We start from the raw sequence: 16,621 nt of genomic DNA, 5'->3' as shown, positions 1-16,621 counted from the left end.
ACAATTTTAACATGATATATAAAAATATCTGTGGGGTATTTGAGCTAAAACTTCACATACACACTTTTTTATTTATTTTATTTATTTTACATCGTGTGAAAAGGGCATTAACCCCCCCCCCCCCCCCCCCCCCCTTTAAGGGCAGACTGTTTCGAGAAGGCTCGGCCAGTGAAGAGAAGCTGATTGTGTGTGGTTGTGATGTGCTCTCAGGTCTTCCAGAGCAATACTACAGCCTGACGTGGTTCCTGAGCCCCATCCTGGGCCTGATCTTCACTCCGCTGATCGGCTCGGCCAGTGACCGCTGTACCCTGCGCTGGGGCCGCCGAAGACCCTTCATCCTGGCCCTGTGTGTGGGCGTCCTGCTGGGCGTCGCGCTCTTCCTCAACGGCTCGCTCATAGGTGAGCAGAAACATTATATGTTGTTCGAACTTCGATGAAAATGATTGGACTGAAAGACTATCTATCCTACACTGTAAAAAAAAAAATTGTTGGTTTTACTTAAAGGGCCCCGTTTTAGCGATCTGAAACGCAAGTATCAAACGCGAAACGCAATCTAAAATGTGTTGGTCTGAAGTCGCTTCATTATTCATAGCTGTGGTTTGAGCGTAACGTGAAATAAACCAATCAGAGCGTCCTCTCACATTCCCTTTAAGAGCCGGCACACTTGTTCCGCGGCGGATTGCTATTATAACGGCGGGTTTGCCAGCGGTTCACAGCCGAGGAGACCGACGTTCTCGTCAGGGCCGTAAAACACAGAGAAGTGACATTGGGGATGATGGAGAAACCACACACATTAGCTTCGGTTAAACAGGCGTATACTAATCTGGGTAAATGTGTAATCTTGATTTATGCCTATTTTTTCACATCTTCACGGACACAACAATGATTTCCCTCGTGTGGTAATATTTTTCCTTGTAATAATGTATGATTTGCAAAAATGAAAACTGGTGCATCTGTGTAGATGAGAGAAGCAAAGTGTGTGTGTGTTGTGCACACGCTACATTATGGCCAAGCACGCGCCCTTAAAATAGCATCTGACTAACGCGCCACTGACTTTAGACTGGGTTTCTCCTGGTCAGTGGCGGAGTTGTTTTCTGAAACTGCAAAATATCACCAGGGAACGTTTGCGCCGGAACACACTCCTCTTCTCACTGAACCGCCCCGCGAGCGCAAGTTCATTCCCTAATTTACTGACATGCGTCTGTGGAGGGAAAAGTCCGCTGTGCAAAATAGGAATGATACATGCGTCGGTGAACAAAGTAAATGGCGCTGGGTGCAAGATAGGGCCCAAAGTAAGTTTTCCGGGTTGCCTTAAAAGTTTGTAGTTAATACAAAGAAAGAGATTGGTTTAATCAACAGAATCTCAAAATATTACGTTATCTGAACCACATTAATTATCTAAGTTGATTTGACAAAAGAAAAAAAGTTGAGATAACAAATCATGAAAATATTTTTGTACCGCGTTTCTCCCTCGTTTTGGCAGTTTGCTATGTAAGCAATAAGGTACGAGAGGCTGTATCGTGAATAAGTCACGGCTGACGGCCGTTGTTAGGCACGACGTGAAGAATAGATCAAAGATGTATCTATGCAACTTTCATGAAGTAAAATCACTAAAAAGCCTTCCTTCCGCTGGAAAAAATAGTCCCTGACCGTGAACAGCAACAGAAGTTACATACATTATTTGGCCAATAGATGGCGGCAAAGACTGTGTTTATGTCAGTCAGTCAGTAGAGAAGACTTTTACAGTGAAAGACTCAAACTTGTGATCACGGAGAAGGAAGACGCAACTGACAGATGACTATGGGCTCGGAAAACCCCTTAACTGTTAAAAGACAAGATATCACAGCGGACATTCAAACGGATTTATTTATTATGAATATAGGACTGACCTGAAGGAAAATGCTATATCTACTGTAAATGCAGGTACACTCGCTTACTCGATCTCACACAATACTCTACTTTAGCTTCAGTGAACAATATCGATGAGATCAAACATGTGTTTACGTTGCTAAGAGCGGTTGCTAGGGGTGTTGTGTAGTGATACATAGAACCGTTGGGTGAAGCGGTCGTGTTTTATCGTGAATAAAACACAGCTATTGACCAATCAGAATCAAGGATTGGAACTAACCGTTTTTTAAAGATTTTTAACCCTCAACTCAGCTTTGTTCTCTCCAAAGGTCAATTTTTAATATTCGTGCGTCTGTATAATGAGTGTGTTGCAGGTCTATGTTTTACTGGCTGTTGTCTCCCACCCCTTCTTTTCCACAGCTTTACACGCCCATTTTTTGAGAGTTTTTCCAACTCCGAGGTGTGAACGACCAGGATAAGACGGGGGGGTTCATGACACTTTAACACTGGGATCATGCACTTTTTCCTACCAAGGTTTTTTTTTCAGACATGTAATACCTTGTTTTTGGACAATATTCTGTTGTCTATCTGTCAGTATCTGAGTAAATGCTTTGTGTGTGAGTGTGTGTCAGCATGAACTCCGTCGGTCTCTATGACATGGGAAAGGACTAGGGACCAGTTCACAGGGAACTGTTTCCTGTTGTGCCCTTTTTACCTTTCATTGCCAATCTGGGACAACTTCCTGTCTCCGCTGTTGCTGCGCGCCGACTCCATTGTCAGGAGGAAAGCGCAGTGCTCACGCTGCCGTACCGCTGATATAGCAGAGCTAGAGTCCAGTTCGTTTCCGCACTAACATCTATATGTAGACGTTTTCACCATTTCAACTATGTATAAAATAATACTAGAAAAGAAATTAATTAGAAGGATTTATCTGTTTTTTATTTTATTTCAATGTATTTTTGTTAATTTTTTAAAAATTTAAAAATTCTGTTTTATTATTATTAATCTTATTTTATTATTTTATTTCATTTTATTATTTTATTTCATTTTTATTTTATTTCATTTCATTTTATTTTATTTTATTTTATTTCATTATTTAATTTCGTTATTTCATTTCATCCTTTTATTTAATTTCCTTTCATAATTTCATTTAATTTGTGCACCATATATAATATGTTGCTAAGTGGTTTCTATGGTGTTCTGGGTGGTTGCTAATCTGTTTCTATGTGGTTGCTAGGGTGTTCTGGGTGGTTGCTAGGGTGTTTCTATGTGGTTGCTAGGGTGTTCTGGGTGGTTTCTAGGTGATTCTCTACTACTAGCTCAAATCAAAAGTCCACCCCGAGTATCTATCATGTCCCTTCTTCAATGTGAGTCTGTGTGTGAATTGAGCACAGCACGCCTCTCCGCAATGAAGAATCATGAATGAATTAAATAATTTATTCTGTAGCATAAACCGTGTGTGACGAGTGACACACTAAAGTTTCATACTTTAGGTGAGGAGTTCATTCAGATCAGTGTGAGCAGCAGCAAACACACCGATCATTACACAAATCATGCACAACTTGACCCCGTGACCTCAGGCTGTAGTGGCACACATGTGCGACTGTAACCCTCTAAAATAAGCCAATACAATCAATATATTTGTGTTTTCTCACAACAAACATGTGTGTGTGTGTGTGTGTGTGTGTGTGTGACAGTGTGCCGGATCAAGGTCAGGACACTGAGGTCTGAACTGCTCCGGGATGCATTACAGGATGTTTCAATTCCCAGAGGGCTGTGTGTGCGGCACGCATAAAAGTCTGTGAGATATTAATGAATCGTGTGTGTGTGTGTGTGTGGCACGCATAAAAGTCTGTGAGATATTGATGAATCGTGTGTGTGTGTGTGTGTGGCACGCATAAAAGTCTGTGAGATATTGATGAATCGCGCGTGTGTGTGTGTGTGTGTGTGTGTGTGTGTGTGGTAAAAGGACACTAGCTCTTGTAGCTCCGCCCCCTGTGCTGGGAGCAGCTGCTCATTTACATTTAAAGAGACAGACACAAAACGGTGTGTTTTTGCTCACCCTCAAAAAGTGACAACTTTAACATGCGATATAAATATATCTGTGGGGTATTTTCAGCTAAAACTTCACACACACACTCTGGGGACATCAGAGACTTATTTCACATCTTGTGAAAAGGGCATTATACCCCCCCTTTAATAAAGGTGTGTTAAAAATCAAATCTCTCTCTCAGGTCTTGCTATAGGAGACGTGCCTAATAACCAGCCGATAGGGATCGTGATGACGGTGTTGGGAGTGGTGGTGCTGGACTTCTGTGCGGACGCGACCGAGGGTCCCATACGGGCGTATCTGCTGGACGTGGCCGACACCGAGGAGCAGGACATGGCCCTCAACATCCACGCCTTCTCCGCAGGTACAACACACACACTCCTCACACACCACACCACAGGCATCTGGAGTCGCAGGATACATTCACACTGCAGACTAATACACTCGTTTACATCTGTGACTGTGATCTGTGTCTATGATTGACAGCTACAAACTATGACCCAATTCACACACTGCAAACTATTATTCTCTTACTCTGTGTTTTTGTACATGAAGTGAATTTATGCTTAAACCGAGAAAATATATACGTTTTGTTTCCTGAAATTAAGTCATTTTGCTTCATGATTTAAGAAAGTTTAAATATTTGTACTGAAAAACAAGACAACAATATAAAAAATAATATTTCAAATTTACAAATCTTTTTTGTAGTATTACCAATAATTAAATTAGTTTATGCTTATGCTGTGTAAAATATCCCTTTAAAAATAGAAAAATATGACCCCATTGACAGATATTTTTCTTTTTTAATTTTCAATTATGTTGGATAATAATTTAATATTCAACGATATTAATGACCTGCCTTAAGGTGGACGATGACGCAATTTTCATCTAGAAACAAACTTTGTTGTACTATTTTCATGTTATCACTGTGAAGCTGCTTTTATACAATCTGTATTGTAAAAAGCGCTATATAAATAAAGGTGACTTGACTATAAGCATAAACTAACTTAATTTTTATATATTTTTATCAAATAAAAGTATAAAAATAATAAAAAGTTATTTCCTTCTCAAGTAAATGTACCTTTTTTCAAAATCATTTAGATATTTGTATAATTTTTTGCAGTGCGTCATTCCCAAAGCGTTGTTATTGTCCGTATAGAATAAGGCGGCCGTTTACACGACACCGTTTTAGTAAAACGTAAAACTTCTTATGCGCTTTGGGGGCCTGAAAACGCAAACTTTTGAAAACTGGTTTTAAAGTGTATGTTTTTGAAAACGATACCATTATAATTTCCGTGTAAACTATAAAAACATTAACTTGTGGAAACAGGGACGTCGTGTGTATTTCGTTTATGGTTGAAAAGGGGCGGAAAATTTTCGGTAAATTTCCGGAAAGTTTCCGTTAAGCTGGGGAATTTTGGAAATAACGTGGCATTTTTCTGTTAAATAAGACAAGAGCTTGTAAGAATACTAATGCAATTCCATGGATGGATATATAAATAGTAAGGCTAGCTAAACAACTGGAATGATCTTCAAAACAAATTGCAGGAGGCCGAGAAAAACAGCCACATGAGGTAGCTAGCATCTGCTTTATGTGGTCAATGAAGTTATGCTAGCTTATTTAGCATCTAACTTATCAGCTTGCTATCTACTAGATGAATACATTTGTATCTGATATTTGCAATTTAAACATTTAATAAATATATTTCCCCATAATATTAATATAATATTATGTATATATAAATATAATATTCTTCTTAAAGTAAGAAAACTTACTTCACTTTGTTTAGTCCACAGGCTCAAATGTGTGTCTTCAATAGTCTTGTGCTTCGGGCTTCTGCACATGTGATGGAGGCATGCACTGCCAGAAGGGGGAGTGGTCTCAGGAGGCATGCACTGCCAGAAGGGGGAGTGGTCTCAGGAGGCATGCACTGCCAGAAGGGGGTGTGGTCTCAGGAGGCATGCACTGCCAGTAGGGGGTGTGGTCTCAGGAGGCATGCACAGTGCCAGTAGGGGGTGTGGTCTCAGGAGGCATGCACAGTGCCAGTAGGGGGTGTGGTCTCAGGAGGCATGCACTGCCAGCAGCGGGTGTGGTCTCAGGAGGCATGCACAGTGCCAGTAGGGGGTGTGGTCTCAGGAGGCATGCACTGCCAGTAGGGGGTGTGGTCTCAGGAGGCATGCACAGTGCCAGTAGGGGGTGTGGTCTCAGGAGGCATGCACTGCCAGTAGGGGGTGTGGTCTCAGGAGGCATGCACAGTGCCAGTAGGGGGTGTGGTCTCAGGAGGTATGCACTGCCAGTAGGGGGTGTGGTCTCAGGAGGCATGCACTGCCAGTAGCGGGTGTGGTCTCAGGAGGCATGCACTGCCAGAAGGGGGTGTGGTCTCAGGAGGCATGCACTGCCAGAAGGGGGTGTGGTCTCAGGAGGCATGCACAGTGCCAGTAGGGGGTGTGGTCTCAGGAGGCATGCACAGTGCCAGTAGGGGGTGTGGTCTCAGGAGGCATGCACTGCCAGTAGCGGGTGTGGTCTCAGGAGGCATGCACAGTGCCAGTAGGGGGTGTGGTCTCAGGAGGCATGCACTGCCAGTAGGGGGTGTGGTCTCAGGAGGCATGCACAGTGCCAGTAGGGGGTGTGGTCTCAGGAGGCATGCACAGTGCCAGTAGCGGGTGTGGTCTCAGGAGGCATGCACTGCCAGTAGGGGGTGTGGTCTCAGGAGGCATGCACAGTGCCAGTAGGGGGTGTGGTCTCAGGAGGCATGCACAGTGCCAGAAGGGGGTGTGGTCTCAGGAGGCATGCACAGTGCCAGTAGCGGGTGTGGTCTCAGGAGGCATGCACAGTGCCAGAAGGGGGTGTGGTCTCAGGAGGCATGCACTGCTAGAAGGGGGTGTGGTCTCAGGAGGCATGCACTGCCAGAAGGGGGTGTGGTCTCAGGAGGCATGCACTGCCAGAAGGGGGTGTGGTCTCAGGAGGCATGCACTGCCAGAAGGGGGTGTGGTCTCAGGAGGCATGCACTGCCAGAAGGGGGTGTGGTCTCAGGAGGCATGCACTGCCAGAAGGGGGTGTGGTCTCAGGAGACATGCACACTGCCAGAAGGGGGTGTGGTCTCAGGAGACATGCACACTGCCAGAAGGGGGTGTGGTCTCAGGAGGCATGCACTGCCAGTAGGGGGTGTGGTCTCAGGAGGCATGCACTGCCAGAAGGGGGTGTGGTCTCAGGAGGCATGCACTGCCAGTAGGGGGTGTGGTCTCAGGAGGCATGCACAGTGCCAGAAGGGGGTGTGGTCTCAGGAGGCATGCACTGCCAGTAGGGGGTGTGGTCTCAGGAGGCATGCACAGTGCCAGAAGGGGGTGTGGTCTCAGGAGGCATGCACTGCCAGTAGGGGGTGTGGTCTCAGGAGGCATGCAGTGTGCTATGTGCATGTGATTGAGGAATGGCATGAATATTCAAGTGTATTTGAATGGCATCTGTTTGTTTTAGTCAAGATTATGCTAAAATATATTTTCCTCAACTATATTTAAGTTCCCTATGAAGAGCCAACCCTCAACTTTGAAAATTCCCAGTTTATTCCTGTTTATTCCTAGCCTGGCTAACGCCAGACCCAATTCTCGTTGAGATTTGGGTCTGGGAACCACATGCGCATTTTCTCGTATTTGAGGCGTGGTTTACGAATGCCCGGCGCCGTTTATTGGGTGCTAAGAATGTCTATCAAATGCGCCTGTACGTAGCTCATAGCCAATCGTTTCCATTATACCAGATGACGTATGTATAGACGCCAAAAGCTGCTCTTTTTTCAAAATAAACTTGCGTTCTAAACTACTTAGAACAATATCTAAGGCTGCATCAAAAGGTAGCTTCGTGTCTGCTGCCATGTTGAATCCATAGATATAAACAAACTGCTTAGTTGTGTCGCATAGATGTCGTCATCGTCTTGCTGCTCCCTCCCCGTTCTGTGATTGGTTCCCTAAACGAGGCGAAAATCAGGTCCATGGTTTCCAGACTACCTTTCAGCGAGAATAAAATCGCGCTGCGCAAAGGCAGTATGGGGAAACCCAGGCTAGTTTATTCCCATAAATTGCTGTTAATTCCCTTAAATTCCCATTAATTCCCATGGAAAGTTTCCATCTTTGAAAATTCCCAGAATTTTGCAACCCTAATTACATTTTCAGTCTATAGGCCTGTGTTTCTTTACAAAGTGACATCGCCATCTACTGGCCTGGCAGCAGAATACAGCGTTTTTTGACATCCGTGTGACATCCACAGATCCGTGTCGTTTTTACATTTTCTCATGTAATCGTTCCATCAGTGCTAGGATCGTTTTAATAATCGCTGTCGAAAAGTGCAAAGAAAAAACGTTTCTGTTTTTAGTGCATCGTCTCATGTAATGGTTCCCTCGGTGCTAAACTGCGTGTGTGTTGTGTGTTTCAGGGCTCGGTGGCGCGGTAGGTTACGCTCTGGGCGGTCTCGACTGGACACACACCTTCTTGGGTCGAGCCTTTAAATCTCAAGAGCAAATTCTGTTCATGTTCGCCGCGGTTCTGTTCACGATCTCCGTGGCTCTGCACCTGTTCAGTATCGAGGAGCAGCAGTTCAGTCCGCAACAAGACCGTCTGGACGAGGAGGCGGAAACCCAATCCAGCGTTAAAATCGCACCGCAGCTCGACATGATCCATGAAGACGAGCACTACGGCTATTACGACTCGGACCGGCGATCGGAGCGCGAGCTCGATATGGACTTCTTAGACGTTGAGATCGTTCGCTGTAAAAGCGACTCAGTTTTAGCGATGACCGACGCCACGCTGGACCACCTAGATCACGATATGCTGTTCCTACGCGAAATCGAGCCGTCAATCTTCCAAGATCGCATTTCTTCCTATCACGGGTCTCCGCCGCGCCGAAGCAGCAGCGCCGGGAGTCAAGAGTTCATGCGCGGAAAGTTCAGCCGCTTATCCACGTTTTTGCAGCAGGTTGAAAGCGAGGGAGAAGAAGCTCTGCTAAACAATCAGCTCAACGAATCTAAAGCTCCTAACGGACACCCGACGGCGGATCTCAACGGACACGGGCCGCCCGGTTTGCAAACCTCAAGCACTAACGCATCAATGCGCCGAAGACGCCACACGTTCTACCGACAGTCGTCCTGCACGTTCTCATACTACGGTCGAGTCGGGTCGCACCGCTACCGCTACCGGCGGGCCAACGCGGCGTTCCTCATCAAACCGTCCCGCAGCATGAACGACATCTACGAGATGGAGAAGCGGCTGAAGCAGAGGAACGGGCAGAGAGCGCGGCATCAGAGCGGGAACACCAACTCCAGCGGGGACACGGAGAGCGAGGAGGGCGAGACCGAGACCACCGTCAGGCTCCTGTGGATGTCCATGCTGAAGATGCCCAGAGAGCTCTTCAGACTGTGTGTGTGTCACCTCGTCACGTGGTTCGCCATCATCGCCGAGGCCGTGTTTTACACCGACTTCATGGGCCAGGTCATCTATGAGGGAGACCCTACGGTGAGATCCATTTTTTCAGTAGGAAAGTCTACGTTTGAGGAATGATCATTTTATTGTCATTTTTGTCAAAATTATTTTTGTCGTCGTCAAGCACCATAAAAACTAGAACATACAACTTGAGCGCTAAATACTATATAACTTTGTCTGGGAAAAAGACTATACTTCACCTGAAACTAGATTTGGGAACTTCTATATATGAGATGTGGCAAATTTGATGTAGTATACAAATAAAAAATAAGAATTATTATTATTATTATTATTAATTGATGTGATTGTGTTTCTTCTTCTAATAATAATAATAATAAAATAATATTAATTTGAATAAAAAGATGATTTTAAATTCAAATAAAAGCTGATAATTAAATCACAAAAAAATTGAATAATTAAAAAAAAACTATAAAAAACACTGTGATAAAAAACACCAATAAATCAGTGCCACCGACTTGTCATCTATAAACGAGACCCTACGGTGAGATCCTGGGTTTTCTGTAGGAAAGGAATAGTTCACCACAAAATTATCATTTTATTGTCATTTTTGTCAAAAATGTTTTAAAAATTGTCATCAAGCTACATGAAAGTATCATAACACTAGAACATATGAACTTATGAACCGAACTTGAGCGCTAAATACTAACTTTGTCTGAGAAAAAGACTTCGCCTGAAACGAGAGTTGGGAACTTCTATATTTGCAACGTGGCAAATTTGTTGTGGCTTAATAATAAAATAATAATTATTATTATTGATGTGATTGTGTTTATAATAATAACAATATTAAAAGTAAATAAAAAAGCTGATTTTTAATGAAAAGAAAAGCTGATAATTAAATCATAAAAATCAATTAAACAAACAAATAAAAAACACTTCATCAAAAAGATAAAATATTTGTTGTAATAATAATAATAGTTATTGATGTATTTAAATAAAAAGCTGAGTTTTAAGTAAAAGAAAAGCTGATAATTAAATCATAAAAAAATCTATTAATTTAATAAAAAAAACTTAAAGACATGTTGTAATTTGTACATGTTGACAAGTTGTAATAGTAGTAATAATAATAATAATATTTATTGATGTATTAATTTTAATTAAAAGAAAAGCTGATCATTAAATAAAAAATATAACATTTAAATAATTAAATAAATGCAAAACACACTTACTAAAAAAACATGAAATATTAGTTCACCTGTCATGTGACCTTCTGACATCAGAGAAGTGTGAACATGTGAAGTATGCACTTGTTCGGCTTGTGACTCCCTGCATGGTTTGGACAATCAGAATAACAGTATAAACAGTATAAATATAAATATTCAGAAATAATTTTTGTTTGTTTGTGATTGCTGACAGTGGCTTTCGCTAACATGTTTTTAAGATACGACAGGGTACAAGTTAGAGCACCTTTAAAGATCAGTCTTATGAGAAAGTTTTAAAACATTTGTTGTAATAGTAGTAATAATAATATTTATTGATGTATTAATTTGAATTAAAAGAAAAGCTGATCATTATGAACAGATGAGCATTAAAAAATAATAATAATAAGTGCACATAAATAAAAAGAGAGAGATCCGATCAGAGAGTTTTTGAAAAGCGGTTGCTTTAAGCAGAAAGCGGAGTGGTGTCTCTGACATCAGCTGAAGCTTCACCCTGAATATGAAGGCCTGTTTTGCCCCTGTAGGCCCCGCTGAACTCCACGGCCCTTCATAACTACCACCGCGGGGTCCAGATGGGCTGCTGGGGTCTGGTGATCTACGCCGCCACCGCTGCCATCTGCTCAGGTACGTCTCCTCAAACCACACAACGCTTCTGTCGGGACCACTATCGTCAAATACGATTGACCATTAGCATATTGTTAGGATTAGCGGTCTGGTTCTGTTCTGGGCAGCCTAGCATGGATAAGAGCAGCGATAACCCCCGTTAGGCCGTGTATCCACCGAAGCGTTTTTAGCCACGCTAGGCGCTCTGCTGAAAACGCCTAGCTATGGGCGCTTGAGAGCGTTTCGGCTGCGCAGCATTTTTTCAGTTGAGACGCTTTGCTTGTTATGATCCGTGAAAGTGTTACTAGCATCTCATTTCACTCATATTTTGTTTCTGTGTTGATTTTATATAAAAATGTTGATACAATGTAACATATTTTCTCTGGCTCTTGTTTTAAATTATTTTGTTCCGTTATTATGCTTGTTGTTGTCATGTGTTGACGTTGTACAAGCAGAATGTAGCGGTTGGTCGTGTGGTGTTAGTCCCGCCCCTCCTCCACTGTGATTGGACGGCTGGGTAAAAAGTGATAGTGATGAGCGCTGCGTTTTACCCAAGAGTTGAATATTCTTCAACTCTCGGCGACCTGTAAAAAATGCTGTAGCGTCCGTCTGTATAAAAACAAAACGCTCAGCGCCTCATTACATGGCGTTTTAAAAACGCGGCGCTCCCATTGAAAACAATTGGAAAAATACGGCAGCCGTGTGAAAAAAACACTTGTGTCCTAACCAGACGCGATGCGATGCGATAAGATCCAGCGACAAATTATTTGTCCACACTAGACGCGATGCGACTGCGAGATGCTTAAAAATCAATCAAAACCCACAGCCAATCAGAGCAGCGTGTGGGCGGAGTCTCGCGGGGAGCGCACGGCACCAGAGAGTAATCTTGATGGCAATCGCAAGAAAATGGATAAGTAGCTACATAATCAAACTCACAAATATTACACCATTTAAACATTATTAAAAATACATAGGCTACTGAGTTACTAAAACAATCTTTGTCAAAGAACACACTCGTTTGTTCACAGTTTGAACGTTCTTGTTTCCATGTGTTTCATTTCAAGATCTGAGGTGAATTATCCACTGTTGCTTTTACAGCTACAAAGCTGGAGCACTAAATGATATTCACAGTCACATGACACGCTTTTAACATTAAATAAAGCACATAAACAGTGCCTGAGATTTAGGACGGTTTAGGACGGCCGGTTAGGACACAGTGTTAGCGTAAACTGAACAGAACCAACATGAATGTAATGCAGATATCATTAAAGGAGAACTCTGGTAAAAAAAATTGTAAATTTGGAGTGCTGTCAATACAGAGAACAACGACAAACATCGGTGTTGCCTACACAGTGTTATCCTCTTTTTAAAATTTGCACCCTGTTGACTTGAATGGGGCACGTTATAAACCTGCTTTTATTTCTCTTATCATCCTTGATGTGTCATTACAAGTGCCCAGCCATGTTGAGTGATTCCTTCAGAGTGAACACGAGTGAATCTGACTGCAGTAGATGTGAAAGATATTAATAAAAATGATGTTAATTCGACAAGCGCACATACCTGTATTTACATCCTGTTTTCGGTCGAAGTCCAAAGTAGTCGATTGTCGAGTTCACGCGCGTGATCATAGGTAACTAAACCTATGCGCGTGAACTCGACAATCGACTACTTTGGACTTCGACCGAAAACAGGATGTAAATACTAGACGCGTGTATACACGGTGTAGGCAACATTGATTTTTGTCGTTGTTCTCTGTATTGACAGCACTCCAAATTTACAAAAAAAATTAGCTCAATGTTAAAATTGACCGGAGTTCTCCTTTAATTCAAGATTTTAATGTACAGTACAACATGATTCGAGAATTTATTCTGATTCAAGGGGAATCTGAGGCCCAATCCTGACTGGACAGGTGGAGCTGGGGAGGGAGGAGGGTAATCGCTGCTGATAATATATATAATAATAATAATATATATATTAGCTTATATATAAAGACTTCAGATGCAAAAGCCTTTAAGTGTCATCTAAAATTTTCTTCTAAAATGATCATTTTTATCAGGCTTGTTATGTTTATGTTCAGTTATTTCACTTTAATGGCAATGAAAATTGTCTTTAAAGGATTAGTTCACTTTTAAAATCATATACTCACCCTTAAGTTGTTTCAAACCTGTATGAATTTCTTTCCTCTGCTGAACACAAAGGAAGATATTTAGAAGAATGTCAGTAACCAGACAGTTTCTGGTTACCATTGACTTCCAAAGTATATATTTTTCCATACTAATTACTGAACTTAAATATATCAGTATATTCAGTAATATATCATATGTATACCATGATGGGCGTCGTATTCCTATAGGTAGACGTAATGTTTATTCAGAAAATATATTAATGGACATTTTTAAAAAGGTTTCTCCTGGAACAATTTTAGAATTTCTGACAAATATTAAATTGAAAGATTCTATCATTCTATGTAAATGTTATTACTGTTGTTACTATTGGTATACATGTCTGATTTTGTATCTTGATTTGTTTAAGGAAAATTGTTAATTTTTTTAATTTATTGTAATCATAATAATTTTTTTAAATTGAAACACTGTTGATTGCCATGAATATAGCCATTGCTGCTAATATGCCGTTCAATCATAAATGAATAAATAACTGCAGCTGCAACCGTCTCACCAGATCACCTGCACTTCTTCATTCTTCATTTCTTCTGTGAACGCAGCTTTACTGCAGAAGTACCTGGATAACTTTGAGCTCAGCATAAAGGTCATCTACATCCTGGGCACTCTGGGATTCGCCATCGGGACGGCCGTAATGGCGATCTTCCCGAACGTCTACGTGTCTATGGTGATGATCAGCAGTATGGGAATCATCTCCATGAGCATCTCGTACTGTCCGTATGCTCTGCTGGGGCAGTATCACGAGATTAAAGAGGTCAGAGTCGCCTGTGCACTCACACACACACACATCTCTCGGAGACGCTAATCCTGTCGAATTAAAGCTAATCCCGTCCCTTCATGACCAGTGTGGAGGGGGACATCTGTACATGGACCAGGCATTGTGTCTTCAGAATACTTTCTGGGTGTAACGAGTAGATAACTTCATTACATTGTTCAGTAGCACGACAGCAATTTAGCCTTAAATTTTTTTTTTTTTTAAATAGCTTTACCAATAATTAGTAATGGTATAGCATGGAAAAAACATTACATTGCTTTTTTTTGTCATAGTATATATAGCTCACCTGGAAACTGAATAGTAGTAGTACTGCAAATTCTGATTCATTTACATATATATTTTTCAATATTTAATTTTATGTATATTTTTTTTAAAATAATATCTTAATATTTATTCTTCTAGAAATTTGGAAGTGCAATCCCTATATATTGAGCAAACTGAATAGATGGTGCTGTAAATTCTGATTCATTGTAATTATTTTTTTTATAAAAAATATATATTTTAAAAATATATATTTTTATAAAAAATATATATTTTAAAAATATATATTTTTAAAAAATTATATAATTTTCTAGAAATTTTAATTGCAATCCCTATAAATTGATCAAGCTGAATAGGTAGTCCTGCAAATTCTGATTAATTTTAATTTCTTTCATTAAATAATAAAAAATAAAAAGTATATATATATAAATTTAAAAAGTCTGCCAGCACAAGCAAACAGAATAGGAAGGGTTTTTTTGTTTGTTTGTTTTTTTATAAAGAAAATGAATGCTGCTGATTGTGATTTTAATTTCATAAAAAAAAATTATAGAAATTTTTAATCAGCTAGACATGTAAATTGCAATTGCAAAAGTCTGTCCTGTAATCATAAACACTGGGCAAGAGGTTGCATTTAATTCTACTTTACAGGTCATATAAAATGTGACCCTGGACCACAAAACCAGTCACATGGGTCAATTTCTTTAAATTGAGATGTATACATCATCTGAAAGCTGAATAAATAATCTCTCCATTGATGTGTGGTTTGTTAGGATATGACAATATTTGGTCGAGACACAACTATTGAAAATCTGGAATCTGAGGAGCAAAAAAATGGAAACATTGAGAAAATCTCCTTTAAAGTTGTGCATTTATGTTCACGATTGTGCTGCATTCACTCACAAAAATACATGTTTTATATATTTACGGCAGGACATTTACTAAATATCTTCATGGAACATGATCTTTACTTAATATCCTCATGATTTTTGGCATAAAATAAAAATCGATAATTTCAACCCATACAATGTGTAGTTGGCTATCGCCACAGATATACCCGTGCGGCTCCAGACTGGTGTGTGGTCCAGGGTCACATGTTGCTTCAGTTCTTGAGCAGTCGATGCGACTGATGTGTTTTGATGTGTTTTTGCAGTACGTCCAGCACAGTCCCGGGAACTCGAAGCGAGGCTTTGGCATCGACTGTGCCATCCTGTCGTGTCAGGTGTACATCTCTCAGATCCTGGTGGCGTCGGCGCTGGGAGCGATGGTGGACGCGGTGGGGAGCGTGCGGGTCATTCCCATGGTGGCGTCCGGAGGATCCTTCCTGGGCTTCCTGGCGTCCAGCTTCCTCGTCATCTACCCGGGCTCCAGAGACGAGCAGAAGAAGGCCTTGACCTCCTCCAGTAAGACTAACGGCGTCACGGAGAAGCCCAGCTTCCTCAAGCTCACTCGCAAAGGCGCCACAACCACAACCTGCAAAGTGGAGTGTGAATCCACACTGTGAATGTGATCCGACATTCCCCACGGACGGCGGAAGACGCGCTTTTCTCCTTGTTTTTGTTGCTTTGACTGTTTTTGTCCTGGTGTTGCGGGTCTCAGGACTGCATCTCAGGGCCACCAGGGGGCGACTCTGGGCTGAACTCTTCAGGAGAGAGAGAGAACTGCGCTGGTGTCTCTCGCTCTTAACCACATGCACTTCCCTTGCACACTTTCATTCAGAGCTCATCCTAAAGTAATCTACTGTAAAGAGCCTTTAATATTAGGTAATCGCTCGATAACTTTCTCTAGTTCTTTTCCTATTTTTGTAACTGATGTCCTGGTGGAGGACGTTATGATTACCAAAAGTTGCTAGTGCAATAATAACCGTTGTTTCACTCGAATGGCTTTATTTTAGTCAGGTGTTATGCAGGTGAGAGGGGGAATCTCACGAATCAATGTCATTTATTCATTTCTCAAGAAAAATAGCAGAAATTCTGTTTGCATTCGCAGAAAATGAAGGGAATTTCACGAATCATTAACTTTATTTTCCATTGTGACTTCATGACTATTTTCATGACAATCAAAAATTTACATTATAGAAAACTTCAAGTTTTTTTTTTTTTTTTGCTTGTTGCTTTAAAAAAAAACAAGCAAAAAGCTAAAGTTGCAGTTGTTTATGAATTAAAAAATATATATATTTATCCAGTAATCATAAACTTCTAGGAATCTAGGAAGTTTTCTTTTAAAATAGAAATAAATAGCAACAGTACAGCTGGCATATTTA

General features: G+C 41.2%; 1 protein-coding gene across 1 annotated transcript in view; it reads left to right on the top strand.

Annotated features, from left to right (window-relative positions):
• The window catches only part of slc45a4a (solute carrier family 45 member 4a), a 50,555-nt gene extending 34,136 nt beyond the window's left edge, over window positions 1–16,419 (top strand). Inside the window, exons 4-9 of the mRNA XM_079591132.1 lie at window positions 211–399; window positions 4,083–4,262; window positions 8,322–9,397; window positions 11,067–11,166; window positions 13,868–14,079; window positions 15,512–16,419. Coding sequence (XP_079447258.1) covers window positions 211–399; window positions 4,083–4,262; window positions 8,322–9,397; window positions 11,067–11,166; window positions 13,868–14,079; window positions 15,512–15,862 — 2,108 coding nt within the window. The 3' untranslated portion in view covers window positions 15,863–16,419. The remainder of the gene's footprint in view (window positions 1–210; window positions 400–4,082; window positions 4,263–8,321; window positions 9,398–11,066; window positions 11,167–13,867; window positions 14,080–15,511) is intronic.
• The last annotated feature ends 202 nt before the right edge of the window (window positions 16,420–16,621 follow it).

Source organism: Phoxinus phoxinus, assembly GCF_949152265.1.
Source record: "Phoxinus phoxinus genome assembly, chromosome: 19".
Taxonomy (NCBI): Eukaryota; Metazoa; Chordata; class Actinopteri; order Cypriniformes; family Leuciscidae; genus Phoxinus; species Phoxinus phoxinus.
This window is presented reverse-complemented; position numbering and strand designations above follow the sequence as displayed.